Raw genomic sequence first — 19241 nt, forward strand, 5'->3', positions numbered from 1 at the left:
AAGTATCTGGTCCTTTGAGCCTGCCCCATCATTCAATAAGATCATGGTGTCCTTTTCATGGACTCAGCTCCACTTCACTGCCCAGTCACCATAACCCTCAATTCCTTTAGTCTTCAGAAACACTTTGCACCCTATTGTGGGACTTTGGGAAAGAGTGGATATCTCTTAAAACCACACTCTGACCTTTCTTTCAGCTCCTCCTGACACACCCCATGAACCCATCCTGCCTTCACCTAACTCCTGTTCTGGGTCCCACCATTGATTCTGGGGCTGCACAACCAGGGTATTGCCAGCAGAGGTCACCTTTCCCAGTGGCACTGCCCAGGATGGCTGGTAGCACTTGGGCAGTGTGGGAGGGAGAGAAATCCTTTCTTAACACATCCTTAACTGTATGAGAGGCCTGATGTTGGCCAGTCAAACACCTGGTGAGTACTTAATTGTGTCAGGTCTTTCCTTTGGAACAAATGTGGGGCCTCTGCTGGTTCTGCAAATGTCAGGAAGAGGAGCAGCATCACTAACACAAAAATCGACCCCACTGTTTTGTTAAGATCTGGGACGTTCTGCCTGAAAGGATGCTAGGGAAGCATATTTCACAGAAAGTTTTCAAAAGGGCGCTGGATTGGTAAATGTGGAATTTCAGGGACATGACGAAGGTGAGGGCTGTGGGATTAATTGGATGGCTATTTCAGAGACTGGACGCCAACACGATGGGCCAAATGGCCTCCTTCTGTGACATAAACCATCAATGCGATTCATCCTAAGACAAAACTCTGCTTCCCAGAGACATTTTCACACAGGGCCAGCTCATTTCCAATGGATAACAATGCCAACAGGTTATTACTCATATGGCATGGAAGAGTGACGCCCAGATGGTTCCAAAAGATGTGCCCAAACAGAAAAGGATTCCCTCATACATATGAAGCAATTGCTTCATTGCTCAATCCATTGAACGAGTTCCTTTGTTCATGGGTTTGTGATGAACAGCTGCACTGAGGCATTGCTTAGTCAAGGGCAATGAGGGCTCTGATCGTCATTTTCTTTTTTTTAAAATGGTGATTGTATTGACTAGGGCCAAATTGTGGCAGGTATTAATGTCACTGAGGACAAAGAATGCCTTTCAAATTAACAAAGCAATCTATCTTTGCAAGCACTTTGATTTAATTCGTACCACGTTCACAAAGATAACAGAACCTCTGATAAACATCATGGTTTATATTACAATTGTCCTACATTGGGGCTTGACATAATTACAACTGTAAGTGCACACAACACGCACCAAGTTCCATTCACCCATTGCTGTGCTTGCTCACCTGTATTTGCTTTTGCTTAAGTTGTATCTTGATTTTCAAATGTCTCCAACAACATTTATTTGTGCAATCTTCTCCAGGCTTACAACTGTTTGAGATTTCTGTGCTCCACCAATTTGGTCTCTTGCACATTCCCAACTTTACTAATTCTGCCACTGACATCTGTACCTGCAGCTGCTGAAGCCCTCAGCTAGGGTGATCTCCCTCCCGATTCTATATCCTTTGAGAGATTCTTTTAAACCTACCTTTGGCCATCTAATATCTCATGTGGCTCTCTGTCAAAGTTAATGATAATTCACAGACTTGCTGCAGTGCTCCAACTAAACTCAATGCAAGGTGGAAGAACAGCACCTCGTTTTCCATTCGGGTACCTGTAGCCTTCAGTATTCACTGTCAAGTTCAATAACTTCAGGGCCTGAGCACGTTCCTCAAACCCCACACACCGGGCCTTGTCATCACATGGACTGCTATCGCAACCAACCCCATTGTCAGCCGCTAATGGTCGCCAATAGCAGCAATTAATTTCTTCAAGCAAGAAAGGTACTGTTTAAGTACAAGCACCTGCCCAAATGGACACAGCAAAGTAAAGGAGCTGTACAGAACTTTAGTTATGCCACGTTTAGAATATAGTGTACAGGTTAGGTAGCCACATTACCAGAAGCATGTGGTGGCTTTGGAGAGGGGACAGAAACAATTTATCAGGATGTTGCCTGGTTTGGAGGGCATTAGCTATGAGGAAAGACTGAACAAACTTGGGTCGTTTTTACTTGAACTTCCAAGGATGAAGGGTGACCTAACAGAAGAGAGACTAGATAGTCAGTCTTTCTCCTAAGGTAGAAATATCAATTACTAAGTGACATAGGTTTAAGGCTAAAGGGGGTAAATTTAAAGGAGATGTGAGAGGTGGTTATTTTACACAGAGGATGGTAAGTGTCAAGAATGTGCTGCCAGAGGAAGTGGTGCAGGCAGATACAGTAGCAACATTTAAGAGGCAAGTTGAAGGGAATATGAAAGGAAAAGAAGGAGACAGACTGCATGGAGGCAAAAGGTTTATAGCTTAGAAAGGCAGCATGTGTTGGCATAGGCTTGGGGGTGTCAAAGGGCCTGTTCCTGTGCTGCATTGTTCTTTGTTCTTGAAACTTCACATTGTTCTGCAGAGATCTGGGCTCACAGTCAGATACATGGCCATTTTTCATCCTATCCTCCAGTCACACACACACACCAGATGCAGCATTACTCACTGAGACACTACATAGTCAGACACTTTGATTCAGCATCACGCCTAATCCCTTTTGTATCGCAAGCGCCTCTGGGAAATATTTAAGACAGGCACACTCTGCTTGTCTGATACTGAACGTATGGCATAGGAATCAGCCAACTGGTTTCCATTGGTGTGGATGTTCCACACAAACCTACTTCCAGGCTCTTCATTCAACAAAACAATCCAATTGTCTCTTAAAGCTGCTGATAGTGTTTGCCTCAAGCTCCATATGTGGCAGCATGTTTCACATCTCTGGGTAAAGTTACCCTGAATTCTCAACTGAATTGATTGGCGATTCTCTTACGCCCATCATCCCATGGTGTTGGACTCACTGCACAAGCAGGAAACAATTTTTTCTACCACGTCCTTATCAGATTTTTACAGAACATTTAAGAGCACTTTGGGATTAATCGTTAGCTTTCTCTTTACCAAAGGACATTTTTCTCCAGCAAAATCTCAAACAGAAAGTGTCCATCAGCAATTTAAAAACAGGTGAACATTTTAGAAAAGGTAATTCATTAGTTAGTGATGATGAAAGATCCAGCCCAAGAAGCTTTTCAAATCCCAGCGATTTTTTCCTCCTCCCTGCCTGTGTAACCTCATCTCGCTCTGCAGCTCTCTAAAGGTCCAATTCTGCCCTTATTTCAAATGTCTGCAGTTTTTAATCCAATCGCAAATCTTTTCTAACTTATTCACAAGTTTTGTTTTTTTTTATTTGTTGTGCAATGTGCAGATCATTGGCTGGGCCAGCATTTACTACCCATCCCTAGTTGCCCCGGAGAAGCTGGCGGTGAGCTGCCTTCTTGAACTGCCGCAGTCCACCTACCCTGGGTTGACCCACAATGCCCTTAGGGAGAGAATTCCAGTAGTTTGACACTGCAACAGTGAAGGGACGGTGATATTTCCAAGTCAGGATGGTGAATGGCTCGAAGGAGAACTTGCAGGAGTCACGTTCCCATGTATCTGCTGCTCTTGTCCTCATTGGATGGAGGAGGTCATGGGTCTGGAAAGTGCTGTCTAGGGACCTCTGATGATTTTCTGCAATGCATCTTGCAGACAGTACACAATGCTGCTGCTGAGGAGAAATGGATGCTTGTGGATGCGGTGTCAATCAAATGACTTGGTTTTCCCTTTCTCATTTGGGCAGCGTCTCCAGTGAGTGAGCACTGGGGCACGTACAGGAAAATGTGTGGAGTCCAGGCACGTTGCTTGCGAAAGTCACTGTGCTTCTTTTATTGCCCAGAATGGAATATTTCAGCATCTGCTTGTCCAACTCTATGTGACGGAATTGTAGCAAAGCCTGAAAAACATAACAGGAGAACTGCACCGGATTCTTCCCATAATTTAGAAAGGATGTGAGCATCCTCAAGTAGGGTGTGAACAAGGTGTCTTTTATTTATTCATGTCCTGAAGAAGGGGGTGTTTGAGCTGTCTTTTTGAACTGCTGCATTCTTTGTGGTGCAGAGATTCCAACAGTGCTGTTAAAGAGGGAGTTCTGAGATTGTGGCTCAGCAACTGTTAAGAAACCGCATTATGTTTGGAAATCAGGATGGAGTGATGCTTGGCGGGCAACTTGCAGATATTGCTGCTCTTTTATCGTTCTTTGTGGCTTGGAAGATGCAGCCAGAGGAGCCTTGAGCACTTGATGCAGGGCATCTTGGAAATGATTTACTGAAATGGTTTCAGAGAAAGGGAATTTTGGAAGCAAGGTGTTCTTCCAGCCTCCTGTTTGTCTACTCTTTTAAAAAACGCCAGTTTCTATCATCCCAACACTGCCAGTTGTGCTTTGAGCCCTCTTCGCCTATGCTTGGAGTTAAAATTCCTTAGCTCTTTGTCCTCAAAGAAGCACTTAACTACCTGGTTCCTTCAACATGCTTTGGCTGACCTGTCGTAATGTGATTGAGGGTCAACTGTTATATGATCATGTCCCTGTGCAGCAGTTTGCAATGTGCTATGCTGAAGATATTATCTAAACGCAAGTTGTGATTGTTTTGAAAATGCTAATAGACTTATCGTGTATTTTTTCACCTTGTTTCCATTGCAGGCTTCTAGTGTTCAGCTTTACAATTTGCAATTTTTAACTGTGTTTTCCATCATTGATCACTTCAAGGTTTGATTTGCTCTCCAATTGACTGCAGTTCATAATCGATGGAGTCAGTAATCCTAGACCTTACTGCAATGCGAACTGGTCTTAAACATTATTTTTTACATTCAGCACCTGGGCTGCAGCCTGCTATTGTTTAATGTCTCCCTACCTCAGCTGTCCTTTCCTGATGGCTTCAGTTATTCACATATTCCAGAAGATATGTTAAAACCCAACAAAACTTGGGCAATTTACCTGAAACAGAAGACATACCGATGTCCCAATCCAACCTAAAGGTGGCCCTTTGTAAATTTCTGATCAAGTGGTTAAGACACACTGGAAAACCAGCAGGGAACACAGGCACAGGGGAACATTCAACCCCTCAATGCATAACAAAAGCACGGTGTCATTTCTCATCACTCTAAATTTAAGTTTAGATGAATTTCATAATTTATTTGTAATGACACCTAAGAAAAATGCCATTTTGGCTTAAAGCTTTGAATGCAACGTGGGAAGATGGTCACTGAGCAGTTGAAAACAGACAAATGCCTGCAAGGCCCACACAGTGTTGGCCGCCAGTGAATACAAGAGTATGGGGTGGGGGGTTACACTTTAATTTTACAGAACCTTAGTGAAGGACCATAACTGAAGTATTATGGATGGTACTGGTCTCCTTATTTCAAAAAGGCTGTAAATGTGTTGAATGCAGTTAAAAGTTTTCCAGAATAACACTGGGCAGGCAGAGTGGTCAGCGCTGCTGCTTCATTGCACCAGGGACCGAGGTAAGATTCCACCCTTTGGTAACTGTGAGGTGTTTGCACATTCTCCCCATGTTTGCATGGGTCCCCTCGTGGCGTTCCAATTTCCTCCTATAGTCCAAAGATGTTCAGGTTAGGGACACTGGGTGTGCTAATTGCTCACCGTGCCCAGGGAAGTGCAGGACTACTGGGATGGGGCGGGTCTGGGTGGAATCCCCTTCAGAGGGTCGGTGTGGATCCAATGGGCCGAACAATCTGCTTCCACACTGCAGGGATCCTATGATTTACACTGTAGCATATTTGGAATGGGTGAGCTGTCGAACTGTTGCTGGAGTTCAGAAGCTGCTGGAGTTCAGAAGCTGCTGGAGTTCAGAAGAGTGAGAGGACGTTATTGAAATATACTCAATATAGTGAAATATACAAAATATAATCTGAGGTTTTCCGACAGGTTACACACGGAAAGGAAGTTTCCTCTTAGGGGAAAAGCTGGAACTCGGTCACTATTTAAAAATGAGGGGTCGTCCATTTGAGACAGAGATGAGGTGACTTTTTTTTCCAGAGGATTATGGGTTTTTTGAACTCTTTTACTCAAAAGGTTTGGAAGCACAGTCTTTGAATATTAAGGTAGAGGTAAATAGCTTCTGGTCAAGGAAGGAGGCAATAGGTTATTGGAGGTAAGCGGGAATATGGAATTTCCGATAACACTGAATGGTGGTGGCGAGTTTTTGCCAATTACCTTGGATGGACATACCAAGAGGCAGGATGACAAACATTGCTCCTGCCCATGATTCCTGGCAGTTGGTTTTTACATGTGACCATCTTTTAGCAGTATCCACCTCTAACTGGTTACGTCTTCCCATTGCCCAGTCAGTTTAAACACTGAGCAACTTCTTCCTATGTTCTTCTCTTGGATGAAGAAGGACTGCAGCCTTTTTCTTTTGGTGATCTGAGACCACACTTATTGCTTCTTTCTCACTTTTGATTTTGGTGCTGTTGTGAGAAAAAGAAAATTGTAGTTTGTAAATTGAATTGTGCAAGTATAAATCAAAAGCATAAATGGACAATATGAGATTACAAACCATTGGGGTTTTCAGCTTTGTAAAAGGTCTTTAATAGTTCCACAGCTTCGTTAGCTCTGTAGCCTCCTATGCACTACAAGAAATACAGAAAGACATGCTTAAGTAAGTAAATAGTCCTAAACCACAAAGGATCATAGTTAGCTATCTCCATTAAAGACAGAGAGAGAATCTGTACTATATATTCAGCTTGAGGGGCATCACTAGACAAGCACAGAGCAGAATGAGGTGGTAGACCTCATTTAAGATCCTGGTCAACATGGACGAACTGGGCCAAAGAGTTGTCCAGCACGGAAACAGAGCCTATGACCTCCAGGAATAAGACCCCAATGAACAATGTCATTCAATATCACATTCTGGCTGTTTACCCAAGTGAGCTAACCAACCTGCCAGCAACTGTGAAACATCCCAAAGGACTTAGAGCCAATGAAGTGCTTTTAAAGTGCATTCATTGTTGTAATGTAAGGTAAAGAGTGGCTGATTTGCATAGGCTGTGCTCAACAAACAGCAATGAATTTGATGAGCAGATAATCTGTTTTATACATTGGCCGAGGGATAGTTATCAGCAGGAGCTCACCTATGTTTTCAGGAATTTACACCTATCTGAGGGTTTAACATCTTAATAGAGAGAGCATACTCAACAGTGTAGCGTTCCCTCAATACAGCTGAAATTTTTTACCCTCTAGTGGATCTTGAACCTGTGGCCTCTGTCTCAGAAGTGCTGCTTGTTCAACCACAGATGGCAATGAGGCAGCAAAGAATTCAACAGTTTATACAAAGTTGTCAAAAACCTTTCAAGAAAAATTGTGAATGCAGCATTTGGACCAGTTATATTTTTTTTGAAGTGCCATGATGTGTAGAGGTGGTTCGATAGACTTCAGTGGCTGTGACTAAGAGCTGTGTCACTTTCATTGTCGTAACTGCATGTGCTTTCATTTACTTTATCTGACAGTGAATCTCTGGACTGATTGTGAATGTTGGTGCGCACAGGCTGACAGGCCTGTTCTGCCAACATTCAGCAGCCAGAAACACAATCTGTAAAAACTAGATTTTCCACACTGCTGGCTAGAGAGTGCGAAGCAGGAAGCAACTCATCCCCAAAGATGAAACATCAATAAACACAGAAGCTTCAGGAATGCAATGTCACCCCCATCTGTTGACTCTGGGAATTACATGCTCAAACATACACATTAAGACACACATAGCCAACAACGAAAATAATATCTGGATACAGGCCGTCAATGCGATCCAAATGTCAAGTCAAACACTGCAATTTCATCTCTGAAATCCTCAGGGCTGGAGGGGAGCCCAGGCAGTGTGAATTAATGGGAGGTCAGGTTTTTGCTGGCACTGAGGGAATATGTAGAGACAAAAATGGGAGGGCGGAAAATTCTACGGAAGGAGTTTATTGCTACATAATGTCGGCTACATAACTGGATCTGTTCCAAAGAGATGGGATAAATGTACTTGTGTACCCTCTCAAATAACAATAGTCCATATTACTGGATCCATGCCCACTGTGATTTCAAGTTCACCCTTCTGTATTTGTTCTTGGAGCTGGGCTTACAAGGTTGGAAGATAATGGGACCTGGAGATGAAATCCCCAACATGGAAATGCCCTGACATGTTAAGTTCAGGGTACTGAAGCCATCGCATATCGTGCACCTCTTTCTACAGGGGAGGAATAATCTTTTGCATTGAAGTGAGGAGCTAAGACATGAATACAGCAGCTGAGCACAACACTACCGCACAGCAGAACATTTAGAAATGGCACTTTCATAATCAGTCATCAGGTTTGAAATCAAACCACCATTTCTGATTACTTTGCAAATGAAATCACATCAAACCTGAAACTATTTTCAAAAGAGTCACTTCAAGAATTGAAGACCTTTTCTTTGAAGTGCAATTCCGTGCCCTTTTCCCATTATCAATTCCCGAGTTCCACTTATCATTGAAACCGTATATGCAAACAGGACATGCGCTGTTTCACCTTAACTTCTCTGGCAGTGATGCAAAAAATCTAGTGCCCAATCAATTTCATTTCTGTGTTCCACAATTTGTTTTTTTGACAGGTGGGTTTGAATTATGGGGAGAAGCTGAATAGGAGGGACTTTTTCTCCCTGCAGTGTTAGAGGCTGAGGGGTGACCTTATAGAATCTCAAAATCCCCACGGTGGGGAAGCAGGGCATTCAGGCATTTAGGTCCATAATGACCCTCTGAAGAGCATCCCACCCAGACCCACCTCACTACCCTATCCCCATAACCCTGCATTGTCCATGGCTAACTCACCTCGCCTGCACATCCCTGGACGCTATCAACAATTTAGCATTGCCAATTCACCTATCCTGTGGGAGGGAGCCAGAGCACGTCGAGGAAATCCACTCAGACATGGGGAGAATGAGCAAACTCCACACAGATAGTTGCCCGAGGGTAGAATCAAACCTGGGTCCCTGGTGCTGTGAGGCAGCAGTGCTAACCACGGAGCCACCGTGCTGCCTGCCCCCAACCCCACCACCACCAACCCCCCCATCCGCTGCAGAGACAAGTTTTCCTTCTTTATTTGTTAAGCTCTTTGGAAATTTCTTTGATCTATAAGAGCAACATACTGCAAACATGTTACATTTCCAACCATCTTCTCTTCATCACAAGGTCAGAGGTGGGGATGTTCGCCAATGATTGCACAGTGTTCAGCACCATTCGCGATTCGTCAGGTCCTGAAACAGCCCATGTTCAAGTGCAACAAGATCTGGACAATATCCAGGCTTAGACTGACAAGTGGCAAGTAACATTCACACCACACAAATGCCAGGCTATGACCATGTTCAACAAGAGACAATTCAAATATTGCGCCTTTACACTCAACGCATTACCGTAACTAAATCCCCCAAAATAACATCCTGGGGGCGAGTATTAACCACAAACTGAACTGAGCTCACCATATAAATACTGTGGTTACAACAGCAGGTTAGAAGCTAGGACTCTAGCAGCAAGTAATTCACCTGCTGACTTCCCAAAGCCTGTCCACCAACTGTAAGACAGAGTTAGAAGTCTGATGGAATGCTCCCTGCTTGCCTGGACGACAGCAGTTCCAGCACTTAAAAAGCTTGATACCACCCAGGACAAAATAGCCTGCTTGACTGGCACCACATCCACAAACATAAACATAAACATTCAGCCACTGCACCACCAATGTTCAGCAACAGCAGTGTGTAGCATCTACAGAAGCACAGCAAAAATTCACCAAAGCTCTCCTCTGACAGCATTTTCCAAACTATGACAAATACTATCTGGAAGGACAAGAGCAGAGACACGTGGGAACACCCAGCACCTAGATGATCCCCTCCAAGCCATTCACCATCCCAAAATATATTACCATTTCTTCAGTGTCGCTGAGTTAAAATCCTGGAATTCCCTCCCTAAGAGCATTATGGGCATACCACAGCATAAGTAATGCAATGGTTCAAGAAGGCAGCTGAAGGGGAATTAAGGATGGGCATTAAATACTGGCCTAGACAGCAATGTCCACATCCCCTCAGAAAATAAATTCTCATTTCTACACCTATGTTCTTAATATTATTTAAAATACATTTTTAGAGCAAAACATGGACAAGAACTGCACACATCAATTCTGGCTCTGCACTGCAGAAGTCAGCACAAGGCACAGGAAACAATCTGTCTGAGGGCCTGCCAAAGTTGTCAATCCAAGATTAATTAAATCAACACACAGTACGTAGCAGGTCAGTGCAGTGGAACCACTGGGGGGAAGCTGGGGATGAACATAGCCAAGGCCAAGCATGGTATTAAGCTAACACTGGGAGGGAGGGAACTTCCAGAGCCACAGAGTGTGACGGTCCAGTACCGAGGCATGAGGATGTGTCTAACGGGAAGTGGTGGATCATCCGTTGAGAAATCATCCAGTCGCAGCGGTCAACCTGGAGTCCACGAGGCGTTGCTCTTCACGAAATCAGAAATATGAAATGTATTTTTATTCTGTGGATTCTCTTTGGCTGTTTTGACTCCTCCCACTCACCCTAAAAAAAGTTATTGGGTTTCACTTCTGGGTACTGTGCTCAAGGGATGATGTAAAGGTTTTAGACAGGGTCAACAGAGAATGGTTTCAGAGATGAGAGACTTCAGGTATATGGACAGATGGAAGAAGTGTCCAAGTTTAGGCAAACAGATGATTTTTGACGTAAGTGTCCAAATCATGAAGGGTCTGCCCAGAGCCAAAAATAAGTCACTCCCAAACAACGGGAATCAGAGGATGGAGATTTACAGCTATTGACCAAAAATCTAAAAGTGATAAATATAGAAACTTTCTCACATACGTATAGCAAACAGCTAGGGTTGGAAATCCTCTGCAAGCAAAGAGCAGAGCTGCTTTGAACCTGGCACAGCAGAGACCGAACATAAGAAAATACAATGAAAACACAATCACATCAGAATTCTTCAGCTACTCTTATTACATATCTAAGCCACAAACCAAACACTCCATGTGACAGTTTAGGTTCTATTAACGTCTCTCCCACAACTTCCTGTCACCATATCATAATATTCTTCCCTTTGTTTCACCCTAATGTTTGTCCAGCTTCTCCTTAAATGCATCCAAACCACGCAGTGGTAGGTTTCGCATAATGCACTGACAAGTCCCAGTTTTAGGTTCTCCACCACAAGTTTGCGTATTCTTTGCAGGAGGTAGCCATTGCTGTCTAGGTCAGCATTTTGGAGGTTTGTGGTGAGCTGACTTTTTGAACAGCTGCAGTCCATATGATGCAGATACACCCACAATTCGGGGAATTCCAGGATTTTAACCCAGCAGCGGTGAAAAAACAGCAATAAGGGGGAGACATCTGCTCCACATCTCCCCTATCAACCTTTCTGTAACCTTAAACCCTCATATCAGGTCATCTCTCAGGCATTTTTAAAAAAAAGGTAAGAACTGTCTCCCTCACTTTCTCTGCCTGTTTTTCCCCACTTGATTTCAATGATATTTCACTCCTTGCATCTCTCTAAAGCATTGTTGTTGACTGACTGAGATGACATGTATAACTCTTCTAGCAGTTTAGCAATCGTGCCTAGTTTTTAACCATTTAGAAGAGTGTCACAAGGTGTCATACGTTAATGCTCCTTCCATCAGACTCAGCATCGACTTGCCCGCTTCACTGTGCAGCACAACTGCGGAATGTACACTTTGTGGGATGCATGAGTGTAACTTAGTAATGTTTTCATCCCCTGCAATCACCACCACTGATTGCGACAAGAGCAACAATGTCAGGGAACGTTGGCATTTTCCGGTGAACCTCTCATCAGGCTGACTTACAATGGACCGTATCATCGGAATGATATCCTGCAATTTCCAATTTGACAACATCACCGGAAGTGCTACTGAACGGACTATGGCAGTTTGACGAGATTTCCTGCTATCACCTTTTCAAATGGCAATACATTTCAAATGGCTTTTGCAAAAGCAACACTTCCAAAGAAAGGCAATTAAAAATTAAAAAGTTAAAAATTCTTTTCAAATGTTTTTAAATGCTTTAGTTTCCAACTTCATGAATCACAATGAATTATTCTGGCCTTTCATTTGTAAGTTAGCTGTCAGTTTCTTCACTTGTGAAAGGAACTCACTTTTAATCACGATAAGAAGAGACATGTTGCTGAAGCTCTTCATCCTGCATTCATCAGGACAAATGCAAGAATGACAAATTTCAAATGATTACAACAATTTACACCATGGAAGAAAAGTGCACTGATTGTGTGAATATAATTTGGTTAACAAACAGATTGATTGGTTGATATCTGGCCATGAACAAAGGAATGGGGTTCTACAGGCCCCCAAAAATTCCTGTATCATTAGTTTTTCAGTTCTGACAAAATGTTCACACCCAAAATATACATCAGGTTTTTCTCTTGACATGTATCAATGCACCAGTATGTATTTTTAATACTTGCTGCTTTTGTTTCAAATTTCTTACAATTGTAGATTCATTTCCACTCTCACACAGCTGACAACAGGCACTGTAGCGCTGAACAGAGTAAAGCTTGTGTTCTGAAGGTTGGATTTTAAATGGTAACACTTTCTCTCTCCATAGGTGAGACCTGTTGAGATTCTCCAACACTTTTTATTTTTATAATTAGAAGAAGAGCTGGCTGCTTATAAATTACAGTGGACATTTCCTTACCACCGATTGTTACTAAAGATAGGCGAGGGTGTACGTTAAACTTCATAGAAATATTTCTGTTTCGATTTGCAAAGGCTTCTATAACATACAGCTGGTTCTCTTGGCTTCACTGATCATTAAGGACTACCCATTTTAAAATAAAAGTGTGAACGATGTAAGATGTACAACCCCCAGTGAAAGGCAATTAAATACTCATTCACAAACAGCTATCACATTTGCCTTTACACAAGAGTATAGGGAACACACGAACAGGAAGAGACCATTAATCCCTCAAGTCTTAATTAGTGACTCAATTAGATTGAGCCTGATCTGTATATTCATTCACCAGTCTCAGTCCTCTCACCTTTAAAACCTTTGCCCAGGATAAATCTATCAATTTCAGTTTCCAAAATTTCAGCTGTTGGCAGCCTCAACAGTTTTTGGGAGACGAGTGCTCCAGGTTTCCACCACCCTTTATGTTCCCCTTGAGTGGCTAGCCTCTACAATGTTAAGGTGCCTTCCCCTTGTTCTGACATCTTCCACCATGGGGGACAATTTCCATCTATCCCATCAATTCCTCTGGTTCACCATAAACATTTAATGGTGCAAACATTGTAAACGGAACAACCCTTAAGCTTCTATACACAGGGGAACATAAGCCACATCTATGCAACCTGTTCTCATAAATTACCTCTTCTGCATCCATGAAAGGAGGAGTTGAATTCAACTCATGAGCCACACTAATGATGCAGTTGCAGGTTTGCATGTTCCCACACAATGCTTCTGCATTTGTTTCAGTCATAAAACTTTTAGCAACCACTGAAATCACTGCCTTGGCGAGTGTCCTCAGCTCTGTGTTGGCATATAGTTTTTCAAAGCATTGATAGAAAGCTTCTTGCAAGTGACCAACAGCATTGTAGGCATGAGCTTGCTGTGGATCTGGACAAAAAAGCCTCTGGTTGAACTTGGAAAAAGATGAGGATATCTAATAATTGTTATTGAAACAGTAGGAACTGCAGATGCTGGAGAATCTGAGATAACAAGGTGTGGAGCTAGATAAACACAGCAGGCCAAGCAGCATTAGACGAGCAAGAAAGCTGACATTTTGGGTCGAGACCCTTCTTCAGAAGGGTTTGAAGAAGGGTCTAGGCCTGAAACATCTGCTTTCCTGCTCCTCTGATGCTGCTTGGCCTGCTGTGTTATCTAGCTCCACATCTTGTTATCTCTAATAATTGTTATTCTTGAGCTGCAGAACACATTACCTGGAAAGGTGTTCCAGTTTGCTGTAAATCATCCTTGGAAATGTTCAGTACGGACCCACAGCCTCCAAACCGCTCATTCTCACAACCGTACACAACCAGTGGGATGTCTGTGACATGGTTAAGAAAAAAAAGACACTTCTCTTTTATTAAAAATGTCGTTAGAAAGGAAGAGGGCCAGAAACTAAGAAGGTGCTTCTGTCTCCTCTCCTTCACCAACCGCCATATTTCTATCACCTCTTTCTTTCTACTAGTGTGGGAGGGAGGTACTGAATCACTGTTAAACTAGAGTGATAGAATGATGCAACAATGCAGGCCATTTGGCCCCTTATGAGGCTGTGCTGGCTGCAAGTTATCCAATTCACCTGCTCCCCTACTTCCACCCTCCCACCCATCCACCACTGCAGGTATTTTCTTCTGGCCATTATTGTGACATTCCAAATCACACACTGTTAATAAAAAAAGGCCCCTCATGTAGCCTCTGCTTCTTTTTGCCTTAATTCTGTATCCTCTGGTTACTGCACTTACAGACCCTAGAAAGACCTTCCCGGGACACAAGGGACAGATTATTTAGATATGGTACTATAGACAATTCCGGGAAAGGTAAAGGAGTATGTGACAATCAGAAGTACTTCGTACATGATAAAGCACTATGCAAACTCTTCAATGTCAAAACATAAAAGAAATGGGAGCAGGACTGTGCCAATTAGTCATTAGGTCCTGCTCTGCCATTGAATTAGTCCCAGCTGAATGGAATATACCCATCCAAATGCCTTTTAAATGTTGTAATTGTACCAGCCTCTACCACTTCCTCTGGCAGCTCATTCCAGACACACACCATCCTCTGCGTTAAAAAGTTGCCCCTCAGGTCTATTTTACACTCATCAACTTAAACCTATGCTGTCTAGCTTTGGACTCTCCAACTCTCGGCAAAAACTTTGCCCTGTTCTCGAAGTTTTAATTAGTGGAGTAAGTTAAAGTCAAATGTTATTACAGATGTGTACAAGTACACTCCTCAAACTGTGGTTAGATCCACTTCCAGGAAATATTCAGTCTTGTTCACAGTAATGATGGTAAGTCATTCAGGCATATTCTGCTATTCAATTAGATCATGTTGATCTGAAATGTAAATCAAATTACCCACCTTGGCTCCACAGCCCTCATTAGCCTTGCCCAGCAATATTTTCAGATTTAAAGTGATAAACTGATTTAGTATCTACTGCTGTTTTCCACAAAGTTCTAAATCTTTACCACCATACACACAAAGACGTCTTGCACCAGCTTCACTGCCAAATGTGATGCAATGAATTGTGACTTCAATGCAATAAGCACTCATGGAGGAGGGCTGGCGACCACATAGTTGAGGATTGTAAATAACTACTTGCTTCTGATAGTAGGGGCTCTCACCTTTGGGTCAAAAGTCACAACTTTAAGCTTCCATTGAGTCGCTGCAGTAATGCAAAGGTTTGGGATTGTTTTGGGGAAACTGGAATAGCACAGTCAGCCCCATGGAGTTATGTTGAGGCTTATTTGTTCTAAGGAGCAGGGAGTCCAGCTGGTGCACAAATCAAAATGCCTGCATCAACCACAACTATGAACTGTGAAAAAGAAAGGTTAGGTCACTGCTCGATGCAATTTTGAAATGAATTGGGAACTCATGCACCATTTGTTCAAATTGGTGAACTGAAAACCATTGAAATTTAACTAAAGAACTGTGAAGTAACTAAGCCAGAGGCCATGATTCTAATGTTATGCCCTTGGTACAATTACCCCCATTTTATTTGCCATGCTACTGTCAACTACTGTAGACATGTCCATTTGCTCAGATGACAGGAATATGCACTCGCTGCACAGCAACATGTATAATTATTGCTCGACACAGCTCTGGGATGAGGACCGTGGTGTCCCACTTAGTCATCCTCCCAAGTGGCTGCTGTGATGTGCAGTTCAACTGAGTACCAACATTATACTGTAACTTATCTCTAAAAATAACCCAGTCACTTCTAAATAGCACCGCAAAGTGATGCTGAAATAAAATAATTAACAACCTCACCATGATGAAGTCTCATGTCCTGCAAGATTTTGCTGGACAAAAGTGTACGTGCAGATTTTCTATATGTACTCTGCAGCAAAAATCTACAATTATGTTCCTTTTCTGTTGCAAATTTCCAAGTGTTCATCATTCTTTTCAGAAAGTCAGCAAAACAATGATCCTTCTCGACTTTGCTGAAAAAGTACAGGCAAAAATCAAAATGCTTATTGCACAGTAACATGCCCACCCCCACCAAAACAAAGTATTGAACAGACAGAAATGAAGGTTTTTAGTCTGGCTATATAATTAAACAAGGATAAGGGACTAGACAGCTGCTTGATAAGTTTCAGTCATAAATAACTGTACACAGCTTTGAAATCAGGCTTTTAGATTAACATCGTACATTTCATGAAAACTCTCTAAGTGCTTCATAGGAATGTTGGCAAACAAAACTGGGCTCCATGCTACATTTGGAAATGAGGGCAAAATGTGGATTTAAGAAGCATCTTAAAGGAGAAGAGAGAGGCTGAAAGCTTTAAAGAAGGAATTTCAGTGCTGAAGGCTTTGGCAGCTGAACACACATCCATCCATAGTAGTGATTCCAATTGGGGATGTGTAAAAGGCCTGAATTAGAGGTGTGTAAAGCTATGGAGATTACAAGGATAGGGAGGGACAAGGCTATGGAGGGATTAAAACGTAATGGAGGATGAGAATCTTAAGGTTCCCGCCCAGACTGCAGGTTTCAGTGACAGATTACTTCTAAACTAATAACATTCACCAAAATTACAAGTTACTAACACATACAATTTTTAGAATTCATACTCTCCTGCACCCATGCTGTGGTTAGGGATGAAGTTGAAGGTTAATTCACATACAAATCCCTTGTTTATATTGAAAAGTTCGATGAACTCAGAGTTATCTGTCTTACGATGCAGCTACTAAAGGATACTGAGTAGCCGCAAGGCAGCTGCACACATGATACAAGGCTCCACAGTGACATACAGCACCACTTGTTCAAACACCTCCTTTTGGTCCCTATCCCTTTGATGACACCACTCCAAGACTTGATCAATGGCAACCATCTCTGCATGTCGGGTAGCCTGGACAGATAAGGAGAAATTCTAGAATGAGAGCTTGGAATACAGCACCAAACAGAATCAGGAAAGGCCACACTGGTTCAAACATAGTCACACTCCACCATATACAAGATTAGCCATATTTCAGAAGTGATGTAAGCTTCTAAATGTAACACAGAATGGTCCTCCAGTTTTTGTTTTATTTACAAGAGGATCCCAGGTGTACTCTGCTTATTCCTGCACAGCCCATTCTTGTTCCATTTCCCTGCATCCACCAGGGAGAAGGCAGTGACTCAAGTTCGGGGTTCTGCCACTGACAGTGAAGTGCAGAATGCATAAATTGACACAGGCAAAGAACCATATTTCACGATGCAAGGGCAGATGGTGAAGCTTTGGAACAGTTTACCGTTTGCATAGGTCAAGAAATGCAAGTCTATGAGTAGTGCATTGGAAAAATCAAATCCAGCGATAACCTACGTGTGGACAAAGGTTTCAGCAGAAGTCAGAGGTCAAGGAAAATTTTGATAATGTAAAATGCATATAATGGGCGAAATCCAACTGGTCACTGATTATCCAACTACTAAGTTTAACTGGAGGAAGTGGTTCACAATGGTTATAATGCATTTATTTGACATCCCCCAAAGTTACGATACCTTGTAGTCTGCTTGCCACATTGGGCATGAGACACTAACTTACGTTCTTGGTTTCATTCACTTCATTCCTTCCCTGCCCCAAAATCTCATTCCGGTAAACCATCAGACACCCAACAGGCACCTCACCGTTCTCTAAAGCTTCTTTTGCCTGCAAATCAAAGAGACAGAAAATTAACTCAGCCCAGAAATACGCTGTCACTAGCTACTGCTATTGCTGCTGCAGCAGGGAGGTGAAACAAACCAGTTTGCATTCTATAACCTGACAAAATCTATAAAGGATTAAACAAGCAGAGATCAAAACACGACATGCTGTTCTAACTACAAACCATTACACATAGGAGCATAATTAGGCCAGTCGCCCCATCGAGTCATTTCTATCATCCGATCATGGCTGATGTTTCTCAACCCCATTCCTCAGTCTTTTTTCTGTAACTCTTGAACCCCATACCAATCAAGAACCTATCTCTGTCTTGAATACACTCAATGACTTGGCCTCATCAGCCTTCTCCAGCAACAAGTTCCACAGATTAATCACCCTCTGGATTAGGAAATTCCTCCTCATCTCAGGTCTAAAGAGTTGCCCATTCACTGAGGCTGTGCCTCACCTTCCCTTCTATTGGAAGCATCTTTTCTATGTCTGTTCTATCCAGGTCTCTGTGTATTCTACAAGTTTCAACGAAATACCCACCATCCTTCTAAACTCTTAGGGTACAGACCAGAGTCTTCAACAATTCCTTGTTTAAGCCCTTCATCCCTGAGATCATTCTTATGAACCTCCTCTGGATCTCCTCCAACATCAGCATATCTTTCCTTAGACGTGGGGCTCAAACTGCTCACAATATTCCAAACGTGGTCTGACCAGAGCCTTATACAGCCTCGGCAGTAGATCTCTGCTCTTGTATTCTGGCCCTCTTGAACTGAATGCTAACATTGCATTTGTCTTCATAACTGCTTTATGAGCCTGCATGTTAACATTAAGAGACTCCTGAACTATGGCTAAGATCCTTTGCGCTTCAGATTTCCGAAGCCTTTCCCCATTTAGAAAGTAGTCTGCACCTCTATCCTTACTACAAAGTGCATAGCCTCATACTTGGCCACACTGTATTCCATCTGCCACTTATTTGCCCAAGTCCTTCTGCAGCTCCCCACTTCCACAAGACTACCTGACCCAACTATCTTTGTGTCATCTACAAACTTAACAACAATGCCCTCACTACCTTCGCCCAGATTGTTAGTGTACACTGTGAACAGTTGTGGTCCCATCACTGACTCCTGCTGGTCCTAGAGAGGTCTAAACGCCTTCAAACTTTGGAACAAAGAAACCATACACCTGGCTGGGCAAGAAATAAAATCAAACACTGTACAATTTCTCAATATACTGAGGAGAAACATCATTCTGCCTCGCCATCCTCATGTATGAGGACAAGGTGTATTTTTACTCCTTGTTGGTGAGAAGTGAGTGAATATTTTTATTTACAGGTGCATTGGTAGTGCCCCCTATATCTGAGTCTGGAGGCTCTGGGTCAAGTCCCACCTTTTCCACAAGTGTGTTTGAGCATCTCTGAGTAGGTTGAT

General features: G+C 42.7%; 1 protein-coding gene across 4 annotated transcripts in view; it reads right to left on the minus strand.

The window, feature by feature from the left end:
- Window positions 1–19241, minus strand: part of adat2 (adenosine deaminase tRNA specific 2) — a 31630-nt gene that overhangs the window by 1435 nt on the left and 10954 nt on the right. For 2 of the 4 annotated variants that reach the window (XM_048536172.2, XM_048536170.2), the window contains exons 2-6: window positions 17710–17814; window positions 16887–17037; window positions 13909–14015; window positions 6489–6561; window positions 1–6399 (exon numbers count right to left, since the gene is read on the minus strand). The exon at window positions 1–6399 is cut by the window's left edge and continues 1435 nt beyond it. In XM_048536172.2, the coding sequence (XP_048392129.1) occupies window positions 6368–6399; window positions 6489–6561; window positions 13909–14015; window positions 16887–17037; window positions 17710–17769 (423 nt within the window). In that variant the 5' untranslated portion in view covers window positions 17770–17814 and the 3' untranslated portion in view covers window positions 1–6367. The remainder of the gene's footprint in view (window positions 6400–6488; window positions 6562–13908; window positions 14016–16886; window positions 17038–17709; window positions 17815–19241) is intronic. The other 2 variants (XR_007248116.2, XM_048536171.2) reach the window with 2 other exon arrangements.

This window comes from Stegostoma tigrinum, chromosome 9, assembly GCF_030684315.1.
Source record: "Stegostoma tigrinum isolate sSteTig4 chromosome 9, sSteTig4.hap1, whole genome shotgun sequence".
In the NCBI taxonomy this organism is placed as follows: domain Eukaryota; kingdom Metazoa; phylum Chordata; class Chondrichthyes; order Orectolobiformes; family Stegostomatidae; genus Stegostoma; species Stegostoma tigrinum.